The 22,969-nt window shown below is 48.3% G+C and overlaps 1 protein-coding gene across 1 annotated transcript in view; it reads right to left on the bottom strand.

The window, feature by feature from the left end:
• The window catches only part of LOC121579251 (zinc finger CCHC domain-containing protein 7), a 138,496-nt gene that overhangs the window by 31,404 nt on the left and 84,123 nt on the right, over positions 1 to 22,969 (bottom strand). The window contains exon 7 of the mRNA XM_045216689.1: positions 8,371 to 8,406. Within this exon, the coding sequence (XP_045072624.1) occupies positions 8,371 to 8,406 (36 nt within the window). The remainder of the gene's footprint in view (positions 1 to 8,370; positions 8,407 to 22,969) is intronic.

Raw genomic sequence — 22,969 nt, 5'->3', positions numbered from 1 at the left:
AGAGAAAGGTGTGATGGAGGAGATATGAAGATGGTTGACACGGTGGAGGAGATATGAAGATGGTTGACACGGTGGAGGGGATATGAAGATGGTTGACACGGTGGAGGGGATATGAAGATGGTTGACACGGTGGAGGGGATATGAAGATGGTTGACACGGTGGAGGAGATATGAAGATGGTTGACACGGTGGAGGGGATATGAAGATGGTTGACACGGTGGAGGAGATATGAAGATGGTTGACACGGTGGAGGAGATATGAAGATGGTTGACACGGTGGAGGGGAAGAGAGATTCTCAGAGTGCTAACTCCTATGTTCTGCATCATCTCCTAGCCTCCTTTTTGAAAAAGGTCAAAGGTAAATCGAGGAGAGGAGGCGAGGAAAGCAAATGACTTTACAGAGGTGGATCCCAAAATAAATGTGTAAAGTGATCAAAACAAATGAAGCTAGTTGTGAAATACATTTTTCTAGATCAAGGATAAGGATGGTTTTTAAACATGTGCCTTTCTCCTTCCAGTAAACAACAGCTGATTTAAAAGGGTGTGTGAAAGATCTCAAAACTCTTCACGAAGGACTCTAAGGATGGTCTTTTTTTTCCTCCCCAAATGAGAATCTCCCATGGTGTGAGAAGAGAAGAGATAGCGTGAGTGAAACAGAGGCCCTCTGGGAGGAGAGGAAGTGGAGGAACAGCTTTATCTGTGTGTACAGTAGGGTGGCAGCGTCCATCAACACACACCCCCTAGAGACACAGATCCACACACACACACACTACTGCTGCTTCTTCCCCCTCTGGAATGAGATCAAAACACCGATATCACCACGAGGAGAGGAACCGCTCGATACACACACACTTAAACACACTGCTATCTCTGCGAGGAGAGAGAGCGATCAATGAACACACACATACAGGTATCATCACCAACTATCTAAAGAGGACCAATCAACAGCCACACTGATATACCTGAACCAATCACCTGCTCTGTACTCAACCCCCACTGTGACAGGTGCTGTGCCTCCTGCTCTGCTCTCTCTCTCTCTCTCTCTCTCTCTCTCTCTCTCTCTCTCTCTCTCTCTCTCTCTCTCTCTCTCTCTCTCTCTCTCTCTCTCTCTCTCTCTCTCTCTCTCTCTCTCTCTCTCTCTCTCTCTCTCTCTCTCTCTCTCTCTCTCTCTCTCTCTCTCTCTCTCTCTCTCTCTCTCTCTCTCTCTCTCTCTCTCTCTCTCTCTCTCTCTCTCTCTCTCTCTCTCTCTCTCTCTCTCTCTCTCTCTCTCTCTCTCTCTCTCTCTCTCTCTCTCTCTCTCTCTCTCTCTCTCTCTCTCTCTCTCCCTCCCTCCCTCCCCCTCCCTCTCCCTCTCCCTCTCCCTCTCTCTCTCCCTCTCCTCTCTCTCCCTCTCTTTCTCCCTCTCCTCTGTCCCCTGCTCCTCCTCCCTCCATTCTCCTCTCCTCTCCTCCCTCCCTCCCTCCATTCTCCCCTCCCTCATTCTCCTCTCCTTCTCTCTCTCTCTCCTCTCCTTCTCTCTCCTCCTCCTTCCATTCTCCTTCTCCCTCCATTCTCCTCTCCTTCTCTCTCCTCCTCCCTCCATTCTCCTCTCCTCTCTCCTCCTCCCTCCATTCTCCTCTCCTTCTCTCTCCTCCTCCCTCCATTCTCCTCTCCTTCTCTCCTCCCTCCATCCTCCTCTCCTTCCACTGTAATAGGACTGAGGTTCAGAGACTAGGTGTAGGAGGAGTGTGTTCCCAGCACCTGGCCTCTCTAACAGACTCCTCCAGACTAAAGCTGTAGAAACCACAAATCCCTGAGGACATCACTGAAAGAGGAAGGTACACACACCCACACACACACACACACCATGACACACCATGCACACACACCCACACCATGACACACACCCACACACACACTATGACACACACACACACACACAGCCCTGAGGACATCAGTGAGAGAGGAGGACCCACCCCCAGTAGTACGGGTCTGACAGAATGCCTTTTCACACCTGGCTGAGCCCAGAGGAAGGTGACAGAGTCGCATCTCCCAGAACACACACACACACACACACACACATGACACACACACACACTCACACAGTCACTTTGGGGAGTTCAGGGTCATAAACAGTATCATGAATAAAATGCTGTCTTAAACAGTAGGAGCCCTAAGAGGTGTGTGTGTGTGTGTGTGTGTGTGTGTGTGTGTGTGTGTGTGTGTGTGTGTGTGTGTGTGTGTGTGTGTGTGTGTGTGTGTGTGTGTGTGTGTGAGTGAGTGAGTGAGTGAGAGAGAGAGAGAGAGAGAGAGAGAGTGTAACGACCTTCTGTTCCCTATGCTTCAACTGTTTAAATACCTCAATTAGACCTAGGTCACAAAATCCACCACCCCTTAAACTAGCCCACACACTGAGACACACACAGACACACACACACAGAGAACACACACATACACAGAGAACACACACACACACACAGAGAACACACACAGACACACACACAGAGAGAACACACACACACACACAGAGAACACACACACACACACACACACACACACACCTGAAAGCTGCGTTATTGAGGTAAAGTGTTACTATGCCTGTGATATGTGGTTGTCCCACCTACAGCGCCTTCGGAAAGTATTCAGACCCCTTGACTTTTACACATTTTGTTACGTTACAGCTTTATGCTGTAAATTGATTAAATTGTTTTTTTTCCCCCCTCATCAATCTACACCCAATACCCCATAATGACAAAGCAGTTTATTAGACATTTTTGCAAATGTATTAAAAATAAAAAACGGAAATATTACATTTACATAAGTATTCAGACCCTTTACTCAGTACTTTGTTGAAGCACCTTTGGCAGTGATTACAGCCTTAAATCTTCTTGGGTATGACGCTACAAGCTTGGCACACCTGTATTTGGGGAGTTTCTCCCATTCTTCTCTGCAGATCCTCTCAAGCTCTGTCAAATCGGGTTCAACTCAGGGCTCTGGCTGGGCCACTCAAGGACATTCAGAGACTTGTCCCGAAGCCACTCCTGCATTGTCTTGGCTGTGTGTTTAGGGTCATTGTCCTGTTGGAAGGTGAACCTTCACCCCAGTCTGAGATCCTGAGCGCTCTGGAGCACGTTTTCATCAAGGATCTCTCTGTACTTTGCTCTGTTCATCTTTCCCTCGATCCTGACTAGTCTCCCAGTTCCTGCAGCTGAAAAACATCCCCACAGCATGATGCTGCCACCACCATGTTTCACCGTAGGGATGGTGCCAGGCTTCCTCCAGATGTGACGCTTGGCATTCAGACCAAAGAGTTCAATCTTGGTTTCATCAGACCAGAGAATCTTGTTTCTCATGGTCTGAGAGTCCTTTAGGTGCCTTTTGGCAAACTCCAAGCGGGCTGTCATGTTAGCTGTGCCACTAGAGATCCTGGTTTGAGTCCAGGTTCTGTCGCAGCCGGCCGCGACCAGGAGACCCATGGGGCGGCGCACAATTGACCCAGCGCCGTCCAGGTTAAGGGGGGGGTTTGGCCGGCAGGGATGTTCTTGTCCCATCGCGCACTAGCGACTCCTGTGGCAGGCCGGGCGCAGTGCACGCTGACACGGTCGCCAGGTGTACGGCGTTTCCTCCGACACATTGGTGCGGCTGGCTTCCGGGTTAAGCGGGCACTGTTGTCAAGAAGCAGTGCGGCTCGGTTGGGTTGTGTTTTCGGAGGACGCACGGCTCTCGACCTTCGCCTCTCCCCGAGTCCGTACGGGAATTGCAGCGATGGGACAAGACTGTAACTACCAATTGGATGCCACGAAATTCTGTTTTAATGCCTGGATTCCATGAGGGCCCCCAATGATCATATTTTTATGCAAGTAAAGTCACACCGTATAAATACATTAAAAAATCAAGGGCCTTCCCGAGTGGTTCAGCGGTTTAAGGCACTGCATCGCAGTGTTACGGCGTCACTACAGTCTGGGGTTCGAAACTAGCCGTTCAGCTGTCAGTCAACACTAGCCGTTCAGCTGTCAGTCAACACACAGTACAACCACGTTGATGATTTATGAATGGCAAAGGGACATAGGAGATGGACTTGATTCAGTCAGTTAGAGACCTTTTATAAACTAGTCAACGCCAGTTGTTCAGCAGTCAGTCAACACCTCTCAACATGGAAACATAATACTGTAGACTGCAGCGTCTTAAGCAACACCTCTCAACATGGAAACATAATACTGTAGACTGCAGCATCTTAAGCAACACCTCTCAACATGGAAACATACTACTGTAGACTGCAGCATCTTAAGCAACACCTCTCAACATGGAAACATACTACTGTAGACTGCAGCATCTTAAGCAACACCTCTCAACATGGAAACATACTACTGTAGACTGCAGCATCTTAAGCAACACCTCTCAACATGGAAACATACTACTGTAGACTGCAGCATCTTAAGCAACACCTCTCAACATGGAAACATACTACTGTAGACTGCAGCATCTTAAGCAACACCTCTCAACATGGAAACATACTACTGTAGACTGCAGCGTCTTAAGCAACACCTCTCAACATGGAAACATACTACTGTAGACTGCAGCGTCTTAAGCAACACCTCTCAACATGGAAACATACTACTGTAGACTGCAGCATCTTAAGCAACACCTCTCAACATGGAAACATACTACTGTAGACTGCAGCATCTTAAGCAACACCTCTCAACATGGAAACATACTACTGTAGACTGCAGCGTCTTAAGCAACACCTCTCAACATGGAAACATACTACTGTAGACTGCAGCATCTTAAGCAACACCTCTCAACATGGAAACATACTACTGTAGACTGCAGCATCTTAAGCAACACCTCTCAACATGGAAACATACTACTGTAGACTGCAGCATCTTAAGCAACACCTCTCAACATGGAAACATAATACTGTAGACTGCAGCATCTTAAGCAACACCTCTCAACATGGAAACATAATACTGTAGACCGCAGCATCTTAAGCAACACCTCTCAACATGGAAACATACTACTGTAGACTGCAGCATCTTAAGCAACACCTCTCAACATGGAAACATAATACTGTAGACTGCAGCATCTTAAGCAACACCTCTCAACATGGAAACATACTACTGTAGACCGCAGCATCTTAAGCAACACCTCTCAACATGGAAACATAATACTGTAGACAGCAGCATCTTAAGCAACACCTCTCAACATGGAAACATAATACTATAGACTGCAGCGTCTTAAGCAACACCTCTCAACATGGAAACATAATACTGTAGACTGCAGCATCTTAAGCAACACCTCTCAACATGGAAACATACTACTGTAGACTGCAGCATCTTAAGCAACACCTCTCAACATGGAAACATACTACTGTAGACTGCAGCATCTTAAGCAACACCTCTCAACATGGAAACATACTACTGTAGACTGCAGCATCTTAAGCAACACCTCTCAACATGGAAACATACTACTGTAGACTGCAGCATCTTAAGCAACACCTCTCAACATGGAAACATACTACTGTAGACTGCAGCATCTTAAGCAACACCTCTCAACATGGAAACATACTACTGTAGACTGCAGCATCTTAAGCAACACCTCTCAACATGGAAACATAATACTGTAGACTGCAGCATCTTAAGCAACACCTCTCAACATGGAAACATACTACTGTAGACTGCAGCATCTTAAGCAACACCTCTCAACATGGAAACATACTACTGTAGACTGCAGCATCTTAAGCAACACCTCTCAACATGGAAACATACTACTGTAGACTGTAGCATCTTAAGCAACACCTCTCAACATGGAAACATACTACTGTAGACTGCAGCATCTTAAGCAACACCTCTCAACATGGAAACATACTACTGTAGACTGCAGCATCTTAAGCAACACCTCTCAACATGGAAACATACTACTGTAGACTGCAGCATCTTAAGCAACACCTCTCAACATGGAAACATAATACTGTAGACAGCAGCATCTTAAGCAACACCTCTCAACATGGAAACATAATACTGTAGACTGCAGCATCTTAAGCAACACCTCTCAACATGGAAACATAATACTGTAGACTGCAGCATCTTAAGCAACACCTCTCAACATGGAAACATACTACTGTAGACTGCAGCATCTTAAGCAACACCTCTCAACATGGAAACATACTACTGTAGACTGCAGCATCTTAAGCAACACCTCTCAACATGGAAACATACTACTGTAGACTGCAGCATCTTAAGCAACACCTCTCAACATGGAAACATACTACTGTAGACTGCAGCATCTTAAGCAACACCTCTAAACATGGAAACATACTACTGTAGACTGCAGCATCTTAAGCAACACCTCTCAACATGGAAACATACTACTGTAGACTGCAGCATCTTAAGCAACACCTCTCAACATGGAAACATACTACTGTAGACTGCAGCATCTTAAGCAACACCTCTCAACATGGAAACATAATACTGTAGACTGCAGCATCTTAAGCAACACCTCTCAACATGGAAACATACTACTGTAGACTGCAGCATCTTAAGCAACACCTCTCAACATGGAAACATACTACTGTAGACTGCAGCATCTTAAGCAACACCTCTCAACATGGAAACATACTACTGTAGACCGCAGCATCTTAAGCAACACCTCTCAACATGGAAACATACTACTGTAGACTGCAGCATCTTAAGCAACACCTCTCAACATGGAAACATACTACTGTAGACTGCAGCATCTTAAGCAACACCTCTCAACATGGAAACATACTACTGTAGACTGCAGCATCTTAAGCAACACCTCTCAACATGGAAACATACTACTGTAGACTGCAGCATCTTAAGCAACACCTCTCAACATGGAAACATAATACTGTAGACTGCAGCATCTTAAGCAACACCTCTCAACATGGAAACATACTACTGTAGACTGCAGCATCTTAAGCAACACCTCTCAACATGGAAACATACTACTGTAGACTGCAGCATCTTAAGCAACACCTCTCAACATGGAAACATACTACTGTAGACCGCAGCATCTTAAGCAACACCTCTCAACATGGAAACATACTACTGTAGACTGCAGCATCTTAAGCAACACCTCTCAACATGGAAACATACTACTGTAGACTGCAGCATCTTAAGCAACACCTCTCAACATGGAAACATACTACTGTAGACTGCAGCGTCTTAAGCAACACCTCTCAACATGGAAACATACTACTATAGACTGCAGCATCTTAAGCAACACCTCTCAACATGGAAACATACTACTGTAGACTGCAGCATCTTAAGCAACACCTCTCAACATGGAAACATACTACTGTAGACTGCAGCATCTGAAGCAACACCTCTCAACATGGAAACATACTACTGTAGACTGCAGCATCTTAAGCAACACCTCTCAACATGGAAACATACTACTGTAGACCGCAGCATCTTAAGCAACACCTCTCAACATGGAAACATACTACTGTAGACTGCAGCATCTTAAGCAACACCTCTCAACATGGAAACATACTACTGTAGACCGCAGCATCTTAAGCAACACCTCTCAACATGGAAACATAATACTGTAGACTGCAGCATCTTAAGCAACACCTCTCAACATGGAAACATACTACTGTAGACTGCAGCATCTTAAGCAACACCTCTCAACATGGAAACATACTACTGTAGACCGCAGCATCTTAAGCAACACCTCTCAACATGGAAACATAATACTGTAGACTGCAGCATCTTAAGCAACACCTCTCAACATGGAAACATACTACTGTAGACTGCAGCATCTTAAGCAACACCTCTCAACATGATCTGTCTTCCCTCTCTCATCTCCCACCCCTCTCTCTATCCCCCTTTCCCTCCCCTCCCTCGACCCGCTCCACTCTTCTCCCCCTCTCTCTCTCCCCCTCCCCACCTCTCCTCCCTTCTCCCCCTCTCTCTCCCCCCTCCCGTCCCCCTCCTCCCCCTCTCTCTCTCCCCCCCTCCCCCCTCTCTCTCTCCCCCTCCCGTCCCCCTTCTCCCCCCTCTCTCTCTCCCCCTCCCGTCCCCCCTCCTCCCTCTCTCCCCCTCTCCCCCCCCTCCCGTCCCCCTCCTCCCTCTCCCCTGCAGTGCTAGCAGTGCTCTAACGACGCTGCTCCTTTCATTAAACTGAGCAGGCTAATTAATCTCCATAGACAAGAGTGACAGGCAGACAGACAGACAGGCAGACAGGCAGACCACCCCTGTCTCCATACACACTGACACAGTCTGGTCCCGTGAGGTGAAGGCAGCCCATTTCATGCTTTATCACGTCTTTTAATTGACAAACAAGCTGCTCTTTTCTCTTTGGCTGAGGACTATATCACTGAGACACACACACACACACACACACACACACACAGACACACACACTCTTACCGTGATGTGGTACTGTCTCCATATCTCTGGGCAGGCCTGAGGAGAGAAAATTATCACAATCAGTGTGTGGAACAGAAAACACATCAACTCTCTGTGTGTGTGTGTGTGTGTGAGTGAGTGTGTGTGATGGAACTGATTCTTATCAAACGGAGAGAGAGAGGGAGGGTGGGTGGTGGGAGAGAAGGGGGAGGAGAGGGGAGAGAAGGGGGAGGGAGGAGGAGAAAGAAAGTGAGAGGAGAAGGGAGGGAGGGTGGGGGAGAGAAGGGGGAAGTGAGGGAGGGTGGGGGAGGGGGAGAAGGGGAAGGAGAGGGAGGGAGGGGGAGAGGAGAGGGAGGGGGCCTTGTCTTCCCTGCCCTTCCCCTCCCTGCCCTTCCCTCCCCTTCCCTCCCCTTCCCCTAGACTGGTGAAATTTGGTGGCCAGGGCCATGTTCAATGTCGAGCTCTGCTCCTCTCTCTGTCTCTGCATCTCTCTCAGTCCCACTGTGTCTAAAGCATTCTCTCTCTCTGTCTCTGTCTCTCTCTCAGTCCCACTGTATCTAAAGCATTCTCTCTCTCTGTCTCTGCATCTCTCTCAGTCCCACTGTGTCTAAAGCATTCTCTCTCTCTGTCTCTGCATCTCTCTCAGTCCCACTGTGTCTAAAGCATTCTCTCCAGAGTGTCTCCAGTTTTCCAGGAGTTGTGACAGGGTTCTCTAAGCGTCTCTGCTTCCCGGTGGGAAACTGAAAAGGCCACAGGCTCAGCGTGCTACTCCTACTAAAAACACTCCTACTGAGAGAGAGAGAGGGATGGGGGAGAGAGGGGGAGAGAGAGGGATGAGAGGAAGAGAGATGGATGGATGGATGGATGGATGGAGAGAGAGATGGATGGATAGAGTGAGAGAGAGCTGAGAGAGCGAGAGAGAGAAAGGGCAAGTCCTTCTCTCTATATGTACCCCTCCCTCTCTCTCTATATATGTACCCCTCCCTCTCTCTCTATATATGTACCCCTCCCCCCCTCTCTCTCTATATGTACCCCTCCCTCCCTCTCTCTCTATATGTACCCCTCCCTCCCTCTCTCTCTATATGTACCCCTCCCTCTCTCTCTCTCTCTCTCTCTATATGTACCCCTCTCTCTCTATATATATGTACCCCTCCCCCTCTCTCTATATGTACCCCTCCCTCTCTCTCTCTATATGTACCCCTCCCTCCCTCTCTCTCTCTATATGTACCCCTCCCTCTCTCTCTATATATATGTACCCCTCCCTCTCTCTCTATATGTACCCCTCCCTCTCTCTCTCTATATGTACCCCTCCCTCTCTCTCTATATGTACCCCTCCCTCTCTCTCTCTATATGTACCCCTCCCTCCCTCTCTCTCTATATGTACCCCTCCCTCTCTCTCTCTATATGTACCCCTCCCTCCCTCTCTCTCTATATGTACCCCTCCCTCCCACTCTCTCTCTATATGTACCCCTCCCTCGCTCTCTCTATATGTACCCCTCCCTCCCTCCCTCTCTCTCTCTATATGTACCCCTCCCTCTCTCTCTCTCTCTCTATATATATGTACCCCTCCCTCTCTCTCTCTTTATGTACCCCTCCCTCTCTCTCTCTATATGTACCCCTCCCTCTCTCTCTCTCTATATGTACCCCTCCCTCTCTCTCTCTATATGTACCCCTCCCTCTCTCTCTCTATATGTACCCCTCCCTCTCTCTCTCTCTATATGTACCCCTCCCTCTCTCTCTCTATATGTACCCCTCCCTCTCTCTCTCTATATGTACCCCTCCCTCTCCCTCTCTATATGTACCCCTCCCTCCCTCTCTCTCTATATGTACCCTCCCTCTCTCTCTCTATATATGTACTCCTCCCTCTCTCTCTATATGTACCCCTCCCTCTCTCTCTATATATATATGTACCCCTCCCTCTCTCTCTCCCTCTCTATATGTACCCCTCCCTCTCTCTCTCTCTCTATATATACCCCCCCTCTCTCTCTATATGTACCCCTCCCTCCCTCCCTCTCTCTCTCCCTCTCTATATGTACCCCTCCCTCTCTCTCTCTATATGTACCCCTCCCTCCCTCCCTCTCTCTCTCCCTCTCTATATGTACCCCTCCCTCTCTCTCTCTATATGTACCCCCCCCTCTCTCTCTATATGTACCCCTCCCTCTCTCTCTCTCTCTCTATATGTACCCCTCCCTCTCTCTCTCTCTATATGTACCCCTCCCTCTCTCTCTCTCTATATGTACCCCTCACTCTCTCTCTATATATATGTACCCCTCCCTCTCTCTCTCTCTATATATACCCCTCCCTCTCTCTATATATATGTACCCCTCCCTCTCTCTATATATGTACCCCTCCCTCTCTCTCTATATATGTACCCCTCCCCCTCTCTCTCTCTCTATATGTACCCCTCCCTCCCTCTCTCTCTCTCTATATGTACCCCTCCCCCCCTCTCTCTCGCTCTCTATATATGTACCCCTCCCCCCCTCTCTCTCTATATGTACCCCTCCCTCTCTCTCTCTCTATATGTACCCCTCCCTCTCTCTCTCTATATGTACCCCTCCCCCTCTCTCTCTCTCTATATGTACCCCTCCTTCTCTCTCTCTCTATATGTACCCCTCCCTCTCTCTCTCTCTCTATATGTACCCTCCCTCTCTCTCTCTCTCTATATGCCCCTCCCTCTCTCTCTCTATATGTACCCCTCCCTCTCTCTCTCTATATGTACCCCTCCCTCTCTCTCTATATGTACCCCTCCCTCTCTCTCTCTCTCTCTATATGTACCCCTCCCTCTCTCTCTATATGTACCCCTCCCTCTCTCTCTATATGTACCCCTCCCTCTCTCTCTGTATATGTACACCTCCCTCTCTCTCTCTATATGTACCCCCTCCCTCTCTCTCTATATGTACCCCTCCCTCTCTCTCTATATGTACCCCTCCCTCTCTCTCTCTATATGTACCCCTCCCTCTCTCTCTATATGTACCCCTCCCTCTCTCTCTCTATATGTACCCCTCCCTCTCTCTCTCTATATGTACCCTCCCTCTCTCTCTATATGTACCCCTCCCTCTCTCTCTCTATATGTACCCCTCCCTCTCTCTCTCTCACTATATGTACCCCTCCCTCTCTCTCTCTCTATATGTACCCCCTCCCTCTCTCTCTATATGTACCCCTCCCTCTCTCTCTATATGTACCCCTCCCTCTCTCTCTCTCTATATGTACCCCTCCCTCTCTCTCTATATGTACCCCTCCCTCTCTCTCTATATGTACCCCTCCCTCTCTCTCTATATGTACCCCCCCCTCTCTCTCTCTATATGTACCCCTCCCTCTCTCTCTATATGTACCCCCTCCCTCTCCCTCTCTATATATGCCCCTCCCTCTCTATATGTACCCCTCCCTCTCTCTCTATATTGTACCCCTCCCCCTCTCTCTATATGTACCCCCTCCCTCTCTCTCTCTATATGTACCCCTCTCTCTCTCTCTCTATATGTACCCCTCCCTCCCTCTCTCTCTATATGTACCCCTCCCTCCCTCTCTCTCTATATGTACCCCTCCCTCTCTCTCTATATGTACCCCTCTCTCTCTCTCTATATGTACCCCTCCCTCTCTCTCTATATGTACCCCTCCTCTCTCTCTCTCTCTATATGTACCCCTCCCTCTCTCTATATGTACCCTCCCCCCCTCTCTCTATATGTACCCCTCCCTCTCTCTCTCTATATGTACCCCTCCCTCTCTCTCTCTCTATATGTACCCCTCCCTCCCTCTCTATATGTACCCCTCCCTCTCTCTCTATATGTACCCCCTCCCTCTCTCTCTCTCTCTCTATATGTACCCCCTCCCTCCCTCTCTATATGTACCCCTCCCTCTCTCTCTCTCTATATGTACACCTCCCTCCCTCTCTATATGTACCCCTCCCTCTCTCTCTATATGTACCCCTCCCTCTCTCTCTCTATATGTACCCCCCCTCTCTCTCTCTATATGTACCCCTCCCTCTCTCTCTCTCTCTATATGTACCCCTCCCTCTCTCTCTCTATATGTACCCCCCCTCTCTCTCTATATGTACCCCTCTCTCTCTCTATATGTACCCCTCCCTCTCTATATGTACCCCCCCCTCTCTCTCTATATGTACCCCTCTCTCTCTCTATATGTACCCCTCTCTCTCTATATATATATGTACCCCCCTCTCTCTCTATATGTACCCCCTCTCTCTCTCTCTCTCTATATGTACCCCTCCCTCTCTCTCTATATGTACCCCTCCCTCCCTCTCTCTCTATATGTACCCCTCCCTCTCTCTCTCTATATGTACCCCTATCTCTCTCTCTCTATATGTACCCCTCCCTCTCTCTCTATATGTACCCCTCCCTCTCTCTCTCTATATGTACCCCTCCCTCTCTCTATATATGTACCCCTCTCTCTCTCTATATGTACCCCTCCCTCTCTCTCTCTATATGTACCCCTCCCTCTCTCTCTATATGTACCCCTCTCTCTCTCTCTATATGTACCCCCCCTCTCTCTCTCTCTATATGTACCCCTCCCTCCCTCTCTCTCTCTCTATATGTACCCCTCCCTCTCTCTCTCTATATGTACCCCCCCCTCTCTCTATATATATATATGTACCCCCCTCTCTCTCTCTCTCTCTATATATGTACCCCTCCCTCTCTCTCTCTCTCTATATGTACCCCTCTCCCTCTCTATATGTACCCCTCCCCCTCTCTCTCTATATGTACCCCTCCCTCTCTCTCTCTATATGTACCCCTCCCTCTCTCTCTCTATATGTACCCCTCCCTCTCTCTCTATATATGTACCTCTCCCTCTCTCTCTCTATATGTACCCATCCCTCTCTCTCTATATGTACCCCTCCCTCTCTCTCTATATGTACCCCTCCCTCTCTCTATATATATGTACCCCTCCATCCCTCTCTCTCTCTCTATATGTACCCCTCCCTCCCTCTCTCTCTCTCTATATGTACCCCTCCCTCTCTCTCTCTATATGTACCCCTCTCTCTCTCTCTATATGTACCCCCCCTCTCTCTATATATATGTACCCCCCTCTCTCTCTATATATATATGTACCCCTCCCTCTCTCTATATATATATGTACCCCTCCCTCTCTCTCTCTATATGTACCCCTCCCTCTCTCTCTCTCTCTATATGTACCCCTCCCTCTCTCTCTCTCTATATGTACCACTCCCTCTCTCTCTCTATACGTACCCCTCCCTCTCTCTCTATACGTACCCCTCCCTCTCTCTCTATATGTACCCCTCCCTCTCTCTCTCTATATGTACCCCTCCCTCTCTCTATATATATGTACCCCTCCCTCTCTCTCTCTATATGTACCCCTCCCTCTCTCTCTATATGTACCCCTCCCTCTCTCTCTCTATATTGTCCCCTCCCTCTCTCTCTCTCTATATGTACCCCTCCCTCTCTCTCTATATGTACCCCTCCCTCTCTCTCTATATGTACCTCTCCCTCTCTCTCTATATATACCCCTCCCTCTCTCTCTCTATATGTACCCCTCCCTCTCTCTCTATATATGTACCCCTCCCTCTCTCTATATATATGTACCCCTCCCTCTCTCTCTCTCTATATGTACCCCTCCCTCTCTCTCTCTCTATATGTACCCCTCCCTCTCTCTCTCTCTATATGTACCCCCTCCCTCTCTCTCTCTATATGTATCCCTCTCTCTCTCTCTATATATGTACCTCCCCCTCTCTCTCTATATGTACCCCTCCCTCTCTCTCTATATGTACCCTTCTCTCTCTCTCTCTCTATATGTACCCCTCCCTCTCTCTCTCTATATGTACCCCTCCCTCTCTCTATATATGTACCCCTCTCTCTCTCTATATGTACCCCTCCGCTCTCTCTCTATATGTACCCCTCCCTCTCTCTATATATGTACCCCTCCCTCTCTCTCTATATATGTACCCTCCCCCTCTCTCTCTATATATGTACCCCTCCCTCTCTCTCTATATATGTACCCCCTCCTCTCTCTCTCTATATGTACCCCCCCCTCTCTCTATATATATGTACCCCCTCTCTCTCTCTCTATATGTATACCCCTCCCTCTCTCTATATATAATGTCCCCTCCCTCTCTCTCTATATATATACCCCTCCCTCTCTCTCTATATGTACCCTCCCTCTCTCTCTCTCTATATGTACCCCTCCCTCTCTCTATATTGTACCCTCCCCCTCTCTCTCTATATATGTACCCCTCTCTCTCTCTATATATATGTACCCCTCCCTCTCTCTCTATATATGTACCCCTCCCTCTCTCTCTCTCTATATGTACCCCTCCCTCTCTCTCTCTATATGTCCCCCTCCCCTCTCTCTCTCTATATGTACCCCTCCCTCTCTCTCTCTCTATATGTACCCCTCCCTCTCTCTCTCTCTATATGTACCCCTCCCTCTCTCTCTCTATATATGTACCCCTCCCTCCCTCTCTCTCTATATGTACCCCTCCCTCTCTCTCATATATGTACCCTCCCTCTCTCTCTATATATGTACCCCTCCCTCTCTCTCTCATATGTACCCCTCCCTCTCTCTCTATATATGTACCCCTCCTCTCTCTCTATATATGTACCCCCTCCCTCTCTCTATATGTACCCCTCCCTCTCTCTCTATATATGTACCCCTCCCCCTCTCTCTATATATGTCCCCTCCCTCTCTCTCTATATATATACCCTCCCTCTCTCTATATGTACCCCCCTCTCTCTAGATGTACCTCCTCCCTCTCTCTATATATATGTACCCCTCCCTCTCTCTATATATTGTACCCCTCCCTCTCTCTCTATATATGTGTACCCCTCCCTCTCTCTATATATATGTACCCCTCCCTCTCTCTCTCTATATATGTACCCCTCCCTCTCTCTCTCTATATGTACCCCTCCCTCTCTCTCTATATGTACCCCTCCCTCTCTCTCTCTATATGTACCCCTCCCTCTCTCTCTCACTATATGTACCCCTCCCTCTCTCTCTCTCTATATGTACCCCCCCTCTCTCTCTATATGTACCCCTCCCTCTCTCTCTATATGTACCCCTCCCTCTCTCTCTCTATATGTACCCCTCCCTCTCTCTCTATATGTACCCCTCCCTCTCTCTCTATATGTACCCCTCCCTCTCTCTCTATATGTACCCCTCCCTCTCTCTCTCTATATGTACCCCTCCCTCTCTCTCTATATGTACCCCTCCCTCTCCCTCTCTATATGTACCCCTCCCTCTCTATATGTACCCCTCCCTCTCTCTCTATATATGTACCCCCTCCCCCTCTCTCTATATGTACCCCTCCCTCTCTCTCTCTATATGTACCCCTCTCTCTCTCTCTCTATATGTACCCCTCCCTCCCTCTCTCTCTATATGTACCCCCTCCCTCCCTCTCTCTCTATATACCCCTCCCTCTCTCTCTATATGTACCCCTCTCTCTCTCTCTCTATATGTACCCCTCCCTCTCTCTCTATATGTACCCCTCCCTCTCTCTCTCTATATGTACCCCTCCCTCTCTCTATATATGTACCCCTCCCCCTCTCTCTATATGTACCCCTCCCTCTCTCTCTCTATATGTACCCCTCCCTCTCTCTCTCTCTATATGTACCCCTCCCTCCCTCTCTATATGTACCCCTCCCTCTCTCTCTATATGTACCCCTCCCTCTCTCTCTCTCTCTCTATATGTACCCCTCCCTCCCTCTCTATATGTACCTCCCTCTCTCTCTCTCATATGTACACCTCCCTCCCTCTCTATATGTACCCCTCCCTCTCTCTCTATATGTACCCCTCCCTCTCTCTCTCTCATGTACCCCTCCCTCTCTCTCTATATGTACCCCTCCCTCTCTCTCTCTCTCTATATGTACCCCCTCCCTCTCTCTCTCTATATGCACCCCCCTCTCTCTCTATATGTACCCCTCTCTCTCTCTATATGTACCCCTCCCTCTCTATATGTACCCCCCTCTCTCTCTATATGTACCCCTCTCTCTCTCTATATGTACCCCCTCTCTCTCTATATATGTACCCCCCTCTCTCTCTATATGTACCCCTCTCTCTCTCTCTCTCTCTCTCTCTATATGTACCCCTCCCTCTCTCTCTATATGTACCCCCCTCCCTCTCTCTCTATATGTACCCCTCCCTCTCTCTCTCTATATGTACCCCTCTCTCTCTCTCTATATGTACCCCTCCCTCTCTCTCTATATGTACCCCTCCCTCTCTCTCTCTATATGTACCCCTCCCTCTCTCTATATATGTCCCCTCTCTCTCTCTATATGTACCCCTCCCTCTCTCTCTCTATATGTACCCCCTCCCTCTCTCTCTATATGTACCCCTCTCTCTCTCTCTATATGTACCCCCCTCTCTCTCTCTCTATATGTACCCCTCCCTCCCTCTCTCTCTCTATATGTACCCCTCCCTCTCTCTCTCTATATGTACCCCCCTCTCTCTATATATATATGTACCCCCCCTCTCTCTCTCTCTCTCTATATATGTACCCCTCCCTCTCTCTCTCTCTCTATATGTACCCCCTCTCCCTCTCTATATGTACCCCTCCCCCTCTCTCTCTATATGTACCCCTCCCTCTCTCTCTCTATATGTACCCCTCCCTCTCTCTCTCTATATGTACCCCTCCCTCTCTCTCTATATATGTACCTCTCCCTCTCTCTCTCTATATGTACCCATCCCTCTCTCTCTATATGTACCCCTCCCTCTCTCTCTATATGTACCCCTCCCTCTCTCTATATATATGTACCCCTCCCTCTCTCTCTCTCTATATGTACCCCTCCCTCCCTCTCTCTCTCTCTATATGTACCCCTCCCTCTCTCTCTCTATATGTACCCCTCCCTCTCTCTCTCTATATGTACCCCCCCCTCTCTCTATATATATATATGTACCCCCCCCTCTCTCTCTATATATATATGTACCCCTCCCTCTCTCTATATATATATGTACCCCTCCCTCTCTCTCTCTATATGTACCCCCTCCTCTCTCTCTCTCTCTATATGTACCCCTCCCTCTCTCTCTCTCTATATGTACCACTCCCTCTCTCTCTCTATATGTACCCCTCCCTCTCTCTATACGTACCCCTCCCTCTCTCTCTATATGTACCCCTCCCTCTCTCTCTCATATGTACCCCTCCCTCTCTCTATATATATGTACCCCTCCCTCTCTCTCTCTATATGTACCCCTCCCTCTCTCTCTATATGTACCCCTCCCTCTCTCTCTCTATATATGTACCCCTCCCTCTCTCTCTCTCTATATGTACCCCTCCCTCTCTCTCTCTATATGTACCCCTCCCTCTCTCTCTATATGTACCCCCCCCTCTCTCTCTCTATATGTACCCCTCCCTCTCTCTCTATATATGTACCCCTCCCTCTCTCTCTATATATGTACCCCTCCCTCTCTCTCTCTCTATATGTACCCCTCCCTCTCTCTCTCTCTATATGTACCCCTCCCTCCCTCTCTCTCTATATGTACCCCTCCCTCTCTCTCTATATGTATCCCTCTCTCTCTCTATATATGTACCCCTCCCTCTCTCTCTATATGTACCCCTCCCTCTCTCTCTATATGTACCCCTCCCTCTCTCTCTCTATATGTACCCCTCCCTCTCTCTCTCTATATGTACCCCTCCTCTCTCTCTCTATATGTACCCCTCCCTCTCTCTATATATGTACCCCTCCCTCTCTCTCTCTATATGTACCCCTCCCGCTCTCTCTCTATATGTACTCCCTCTCTCTATATATATGTACCCCTCCCTCTCTCTCTATATATGTACCCCTCCCTCTCTCTCTATATGTACCCCTCCCTCTCTCTCTCTATATGTACCCCTCCCTCTCTCTCTCTCTATATGTACCCCTCCCTCTCTCTATATATATGTACCCCTCCCTCTCTCTCTCTATATATGTACCCCTCCCACTCTCTATATATATATATGTACCCCTCCCTCTCTCTCTATATATGTACCCCTCCCTCTCTCTCTATATGTACCCCTCCCTCTCTCTCTCTCTATATGTACCCCTCCCTCTCTCTATATATATGTACCCCTCCCCCTCTCTCTCTATATATGTACCCCTCCCTCTCTCTATATATATGTACCCCTCCCTCTCTCTCTATATATGTACCCCTCCCTCTCTCTCTCTATATGTACCCCCTCCCTCTCTCTCTCTATATGTACCCCTCCCTCTCTCTCTATATGTACCCCTCCCTCTCTCTCTATATGTACCCCTCCCTCTCTCTCTCTCTATATGTACCCCTCCCTCTCTCTCTCTCTATATGTACCCCTCCCTCTCTCTCTCTATATATGTACCCCTCCCTCCCTCTCTCTCTATATGTACCCCTCCCTCTCTCTATATATGTACCCCTCCCTCTCTCTCTCTATATGTACCCCTCCCTCTCTCTCTCTATATGTACCCCTCCCTCTCTCTCTATATATATGTACCCCTCCCTCTCTCTCTATATATGTACCCCTCCCTCTCTCTCTATATGTACCCCTCCCTCTCTCTCTATATATGTACCCCTCCCTCTCTCTCTATATATGTACCCCTCCCTCTCTCTATATATATATACCCCTCCCTCTCTCTATATGTACCCCTCCCTCTCTCTAGATGTACCCCTCCCTCTCTCTCTATATATATGTACCCCTCCCTCTCTCTATATATATGTACCCCTCCCTCTCTCTCTATATATATGTACCCCTCCCTCTCTCTATATATATGTACCCCTCCCTCTCTCTCTCTATATATGTACCCCTCCCTCTCTCTATATATATGTACCCCTCCCTCTCTCTATATATGTACCCCTCCCTCTCTCTCTATATATATATGTACCCCTCCCTCTCTCTATATATATGTACCCCTCCCTCTCTCTATATATATGTACCCCCCCTCTCTCTATATATATGTACCCCTCCCTCTCTCTATATATATGTACCCCTCTCTCTCTCTCTCTATATGTACCCCTCCCTCTCTCTCTCTCTATATGTACCCCTCCCTCTCTCTCTCTATATGTACCCCCCCCCTCTCTCTATATATATGTACCCCCTCCCTCTCTCTCTCTATATGTACCCCTCCCTCTCTCTCTCTATATGTACCCCTCCCTCTCTCTCTCTCTATATGTACCCATCCCTCTCTCTCTATATGTACCCCTCCCTCTCTCTCTATATGTACCCCTCCCTCTCTCTCTCTCTCTCTCTCTATATGTACCCCTCCCTCCCTCTCTCTCTCTCTATATGTACCCCTCCCTCTCTCTCTCTATATGTACCCCTCCCTCTCTCTCTATATGTACCCCCCTCTCTCTCTCTATATGTACCCCTCCCTCTCTCTCTATATGTACCCCTCCCTCTCTCTCTCTATATGTACCCCTCCCTCTCTCTCTCTATATACCCCTCCCTCTCTCTCTATATGTACCCCTCCCTCTCTCTCTATATATATATGTACCCCTCTCTCTCTCTATATGTACCCCTCCCTCTCTCTCTCTATATGTACCCCTCCCTCTCCCTCTCTATATGTACCCCTCCCTCTCTCTCTCTCTATATGTACCCCTCCCTCTCTCTCTCTATATGTACCCCTCCCTCTCTCTCTCTCTATATGTACCCCTCCCTCTCTCTCTCTATATATGTACCCCTCCCTCTCCCTCTCTATATGTACCCCTCCCTCTGCCTCTCTATATGTACCCCTCCCTCTCCCTCTCTATATGTACCCCTCCCTCTCTCTCTCTATATGTACCCCTCCCTCTCTCTCTCTCTATATGTACCCCTCCCTCTCCATATGTACCCCTCCCTCTCCCTCTCTATATGTACCCCTCCCTCTCTCTCTCTCTATATATGTACCCCTCCCTCTCTCTCTATATATGTACCCCTCCCCCTCTCTCTATATGTACCCCTCCCTCTCTCTCTATATGTACCCCTCCCTCTCTCTCTCTATATGTACCCCTCCCTCTCCCTCTCTATATGTACCCCTCCCTCTCTCTCTCTCTATATGTACCCCTCCCTCTCTCTCTCTATATGTACCCTCCCTCTCTCTCTCTCTATATGTACCCCTCCCTCTCTCTCTCTATATGTACCCCCTCCCTCTCTCTCACTATATGTACCCCTCCCTCTCTCTCTATATATATATGTACCCCTCCCTCTCTCTCTATATGTACCCCTCCCTCTCTCTCTCTATGTACCCCTCCCTCTCTCTCTCTATATGTACCCCTCCCTCTCCCTCTCTATATGTACCCCTCCCTCTCTCTCTCTCTATATGTACCCCTCCCTCTCTCTCTCTATATGTACCCCCCCTCTCTCTCTCTCTATATGTACCCCTCCCTCTCTCTCTCTATATGTACCCCTCCCTCTCTCTCACTATATGTACCCCTCCCTCTCTCTCTCTATATATATGTACCCCTCCCTCTCTCTCTATATGTACCCCTCCCTCTCTCTCTATATGTACCCCTCCCTCTCTCTCTATATGTACCCCCTCCCTCTCTCTATATGTACCCCTCCCTCTCTCTATATATGTACCCCTCCCTCTCTCTATATATGTACCCCTCCCTCTCTCTCTATATGTACCCCTCCCTCTCTCTATATATGTACCCCTCTCTCTCTCTATATATGTACCCCTCCCTCTCTCTCTATATGTACCCCTCTCTCTCTCTCTATATATGTACCCCTCCCTCTCTCTCTATATGTACCCCTCCCTCTCTCTATATATGTACCCCTCCCTCTCTCTCTATATGTACCCCTCCCTCTCTCTATATATGTACCCCTCTCTCTCTCTATATATGTACCCCTCCCTCTCTCTCTATATGTACCCCTCTCTCTCTCTCTATATATGTACCCCTCCCTCTCTCTCTATATGTACCCCTCCCTCTCTCTATATATGTACCCCTCTCTCTCTCTCTATATGTACCCCTCCCTCTCTCTCTCTATATGTACCCCTCCCTCTCTCTCTCTATATGTACCCCTCCCTCTCTCTCTCTATATGTACCCCTCCCTCTCTCTCTATATGTACCCCTCCCTCTCTCTCTCTCTATATGTACCCCTCCCTCTCTCTCTATATGTACCCCCCCCTCTCTCTCTCTCTATATGTACCCCCTCCCTCTCTCTCTCTATATGTACCCCTCCCTCTCTCTCTATATGTACCCCCCCTCCCTCTCTCTCTCTCTATATGTACCCCTCCCTCTCTCTCTATATGTACCCCCCTCTCTCTCTCTCTCTATATGTACCCCTCCCTCTCTCTCTATATGTACCCCTCCCTCTCTCTCTCTATATGTACCCCTCCCTCTCTCTCTCTATATGTACCCCTCCCTCTCTCTCTATATGTACCCCTCCCTCTCTCTCTCTCTATATGTACCCCTCCCTCTCTCTCTCTCTATATGTACCCCTCCCTCTCTCTCTCTCTATATGTACCCCTCCCTCTCTCTCTATATGTACCCCTCCCTCTCTCTCTCTATATGTACCCCTCTCTCTCTCTCTATATGTACCCCTCCCTCTCTCTCTCTCTATATGTACCCCTCCCTCTCTCTCTCTATATGTACCCCTCCTCTCTCTCTATATATGTACCCTCCCTCTCTCTCTATATGTACCCCTCCCTCTCTCTCTCTCTATATGTACCCCTCCCTCTCTCTATATATGTACCCCTCCCTCTCTCTCTCTCTATATGTACCCCTCCCTCTCTCTATATATATGTACCCCTCCCTCTCTCTCTCTCTATATGTACCCCCTCCCTCTCTCTCTATATGTACCCCCTCCCTCTCTCTCTCTATATGTACCCCTCCCTCTCTCTCTATATATGTACCCCTCCCTCTCTCTATATGTACCCCTCCCTCTCTCTATATATGTACCCCTCCCTCTCTCTCTATATGTACCCCTCCCTCTCTCTATATATGTACCCCTCCCTCTCTCTCTATATGTACCCCTCCCTCTCTCTATATATGTACCCCTCCCTCTCTCTCTATATGTACCCCTCCCTCTCTCTATATATGTACCCCTCCCTCTCTCTATATATGTACCCCTCCCTCTCTCTATATATGTACCCCTCCCTCTCTCTCTATATGTACCCCTCCCTCTCTCTCTATATGTACCCTCCCTCTCTCTCTCTATATGTACCCCTCCCTCTCTCTCTATATGTACCCCTCCCTCTCTCTCTCTATATGTACCCCTCCCTCTCTCTCTATATATGTACCCCTCCTCTCTCTCTCTCTATATGTACCCCTCCCTCTCTCTCTATATATGTACCCCTCCCTCTCTCTCTCTCTATATGTACCCCTCCCTCTCTCTCTCTCTATATGTACCCCTCCCTCTCTCTCTATATGTACCCCTCCCTCTCTCTCTCTATATGTACCCCTCCCTCTCTCTCTATATATGTACCCCTCCCTCTCTCTATATGTACCCCTCCCTCTCTCTATATATGTACCCCTCCCTCTCTCTCCTCTCTCTCTATATGTACCCCTCCTCTCTCTCTTATATGTACCCCTCCTCTCTCTATATGTGACCCCTCCCTCTCTCTATATGTACCCCTCCCTCTCTCTCTCTCTCTCTCTCTTATATGTACCCCCCCTCTCTCTCTATATGTACCCCTCCCTCTCTCTATATGTACCCCTCCCTCTCTCTCTATATGTACCCCTCCCTCTCTCTCTATATATGTACCCCTCCCTCTCTCTATATGTACCCTCCCTC

This window comes from Coregonus clupeaformis, unplaced genomic scaffold (genome assembly GCF_020615455.1).
Source record: "Coregonus clupeaformis isolate EN_2021a unplaced genomic scaffold, ASM2061545v1 scaf0774, whole genome shotgun sequence".
NCBI lineage: Eukaryota > Metazoa > Chordata > Actinopteri > Salmoniformes > Salmonidae > Coregonus > Coregonus clupeaformis.
The sequence above is the reverse complement of the archived record's forward strand: the minus strand, read 5'-3'. Positions and strand labels throughout refer to the sequence as shown.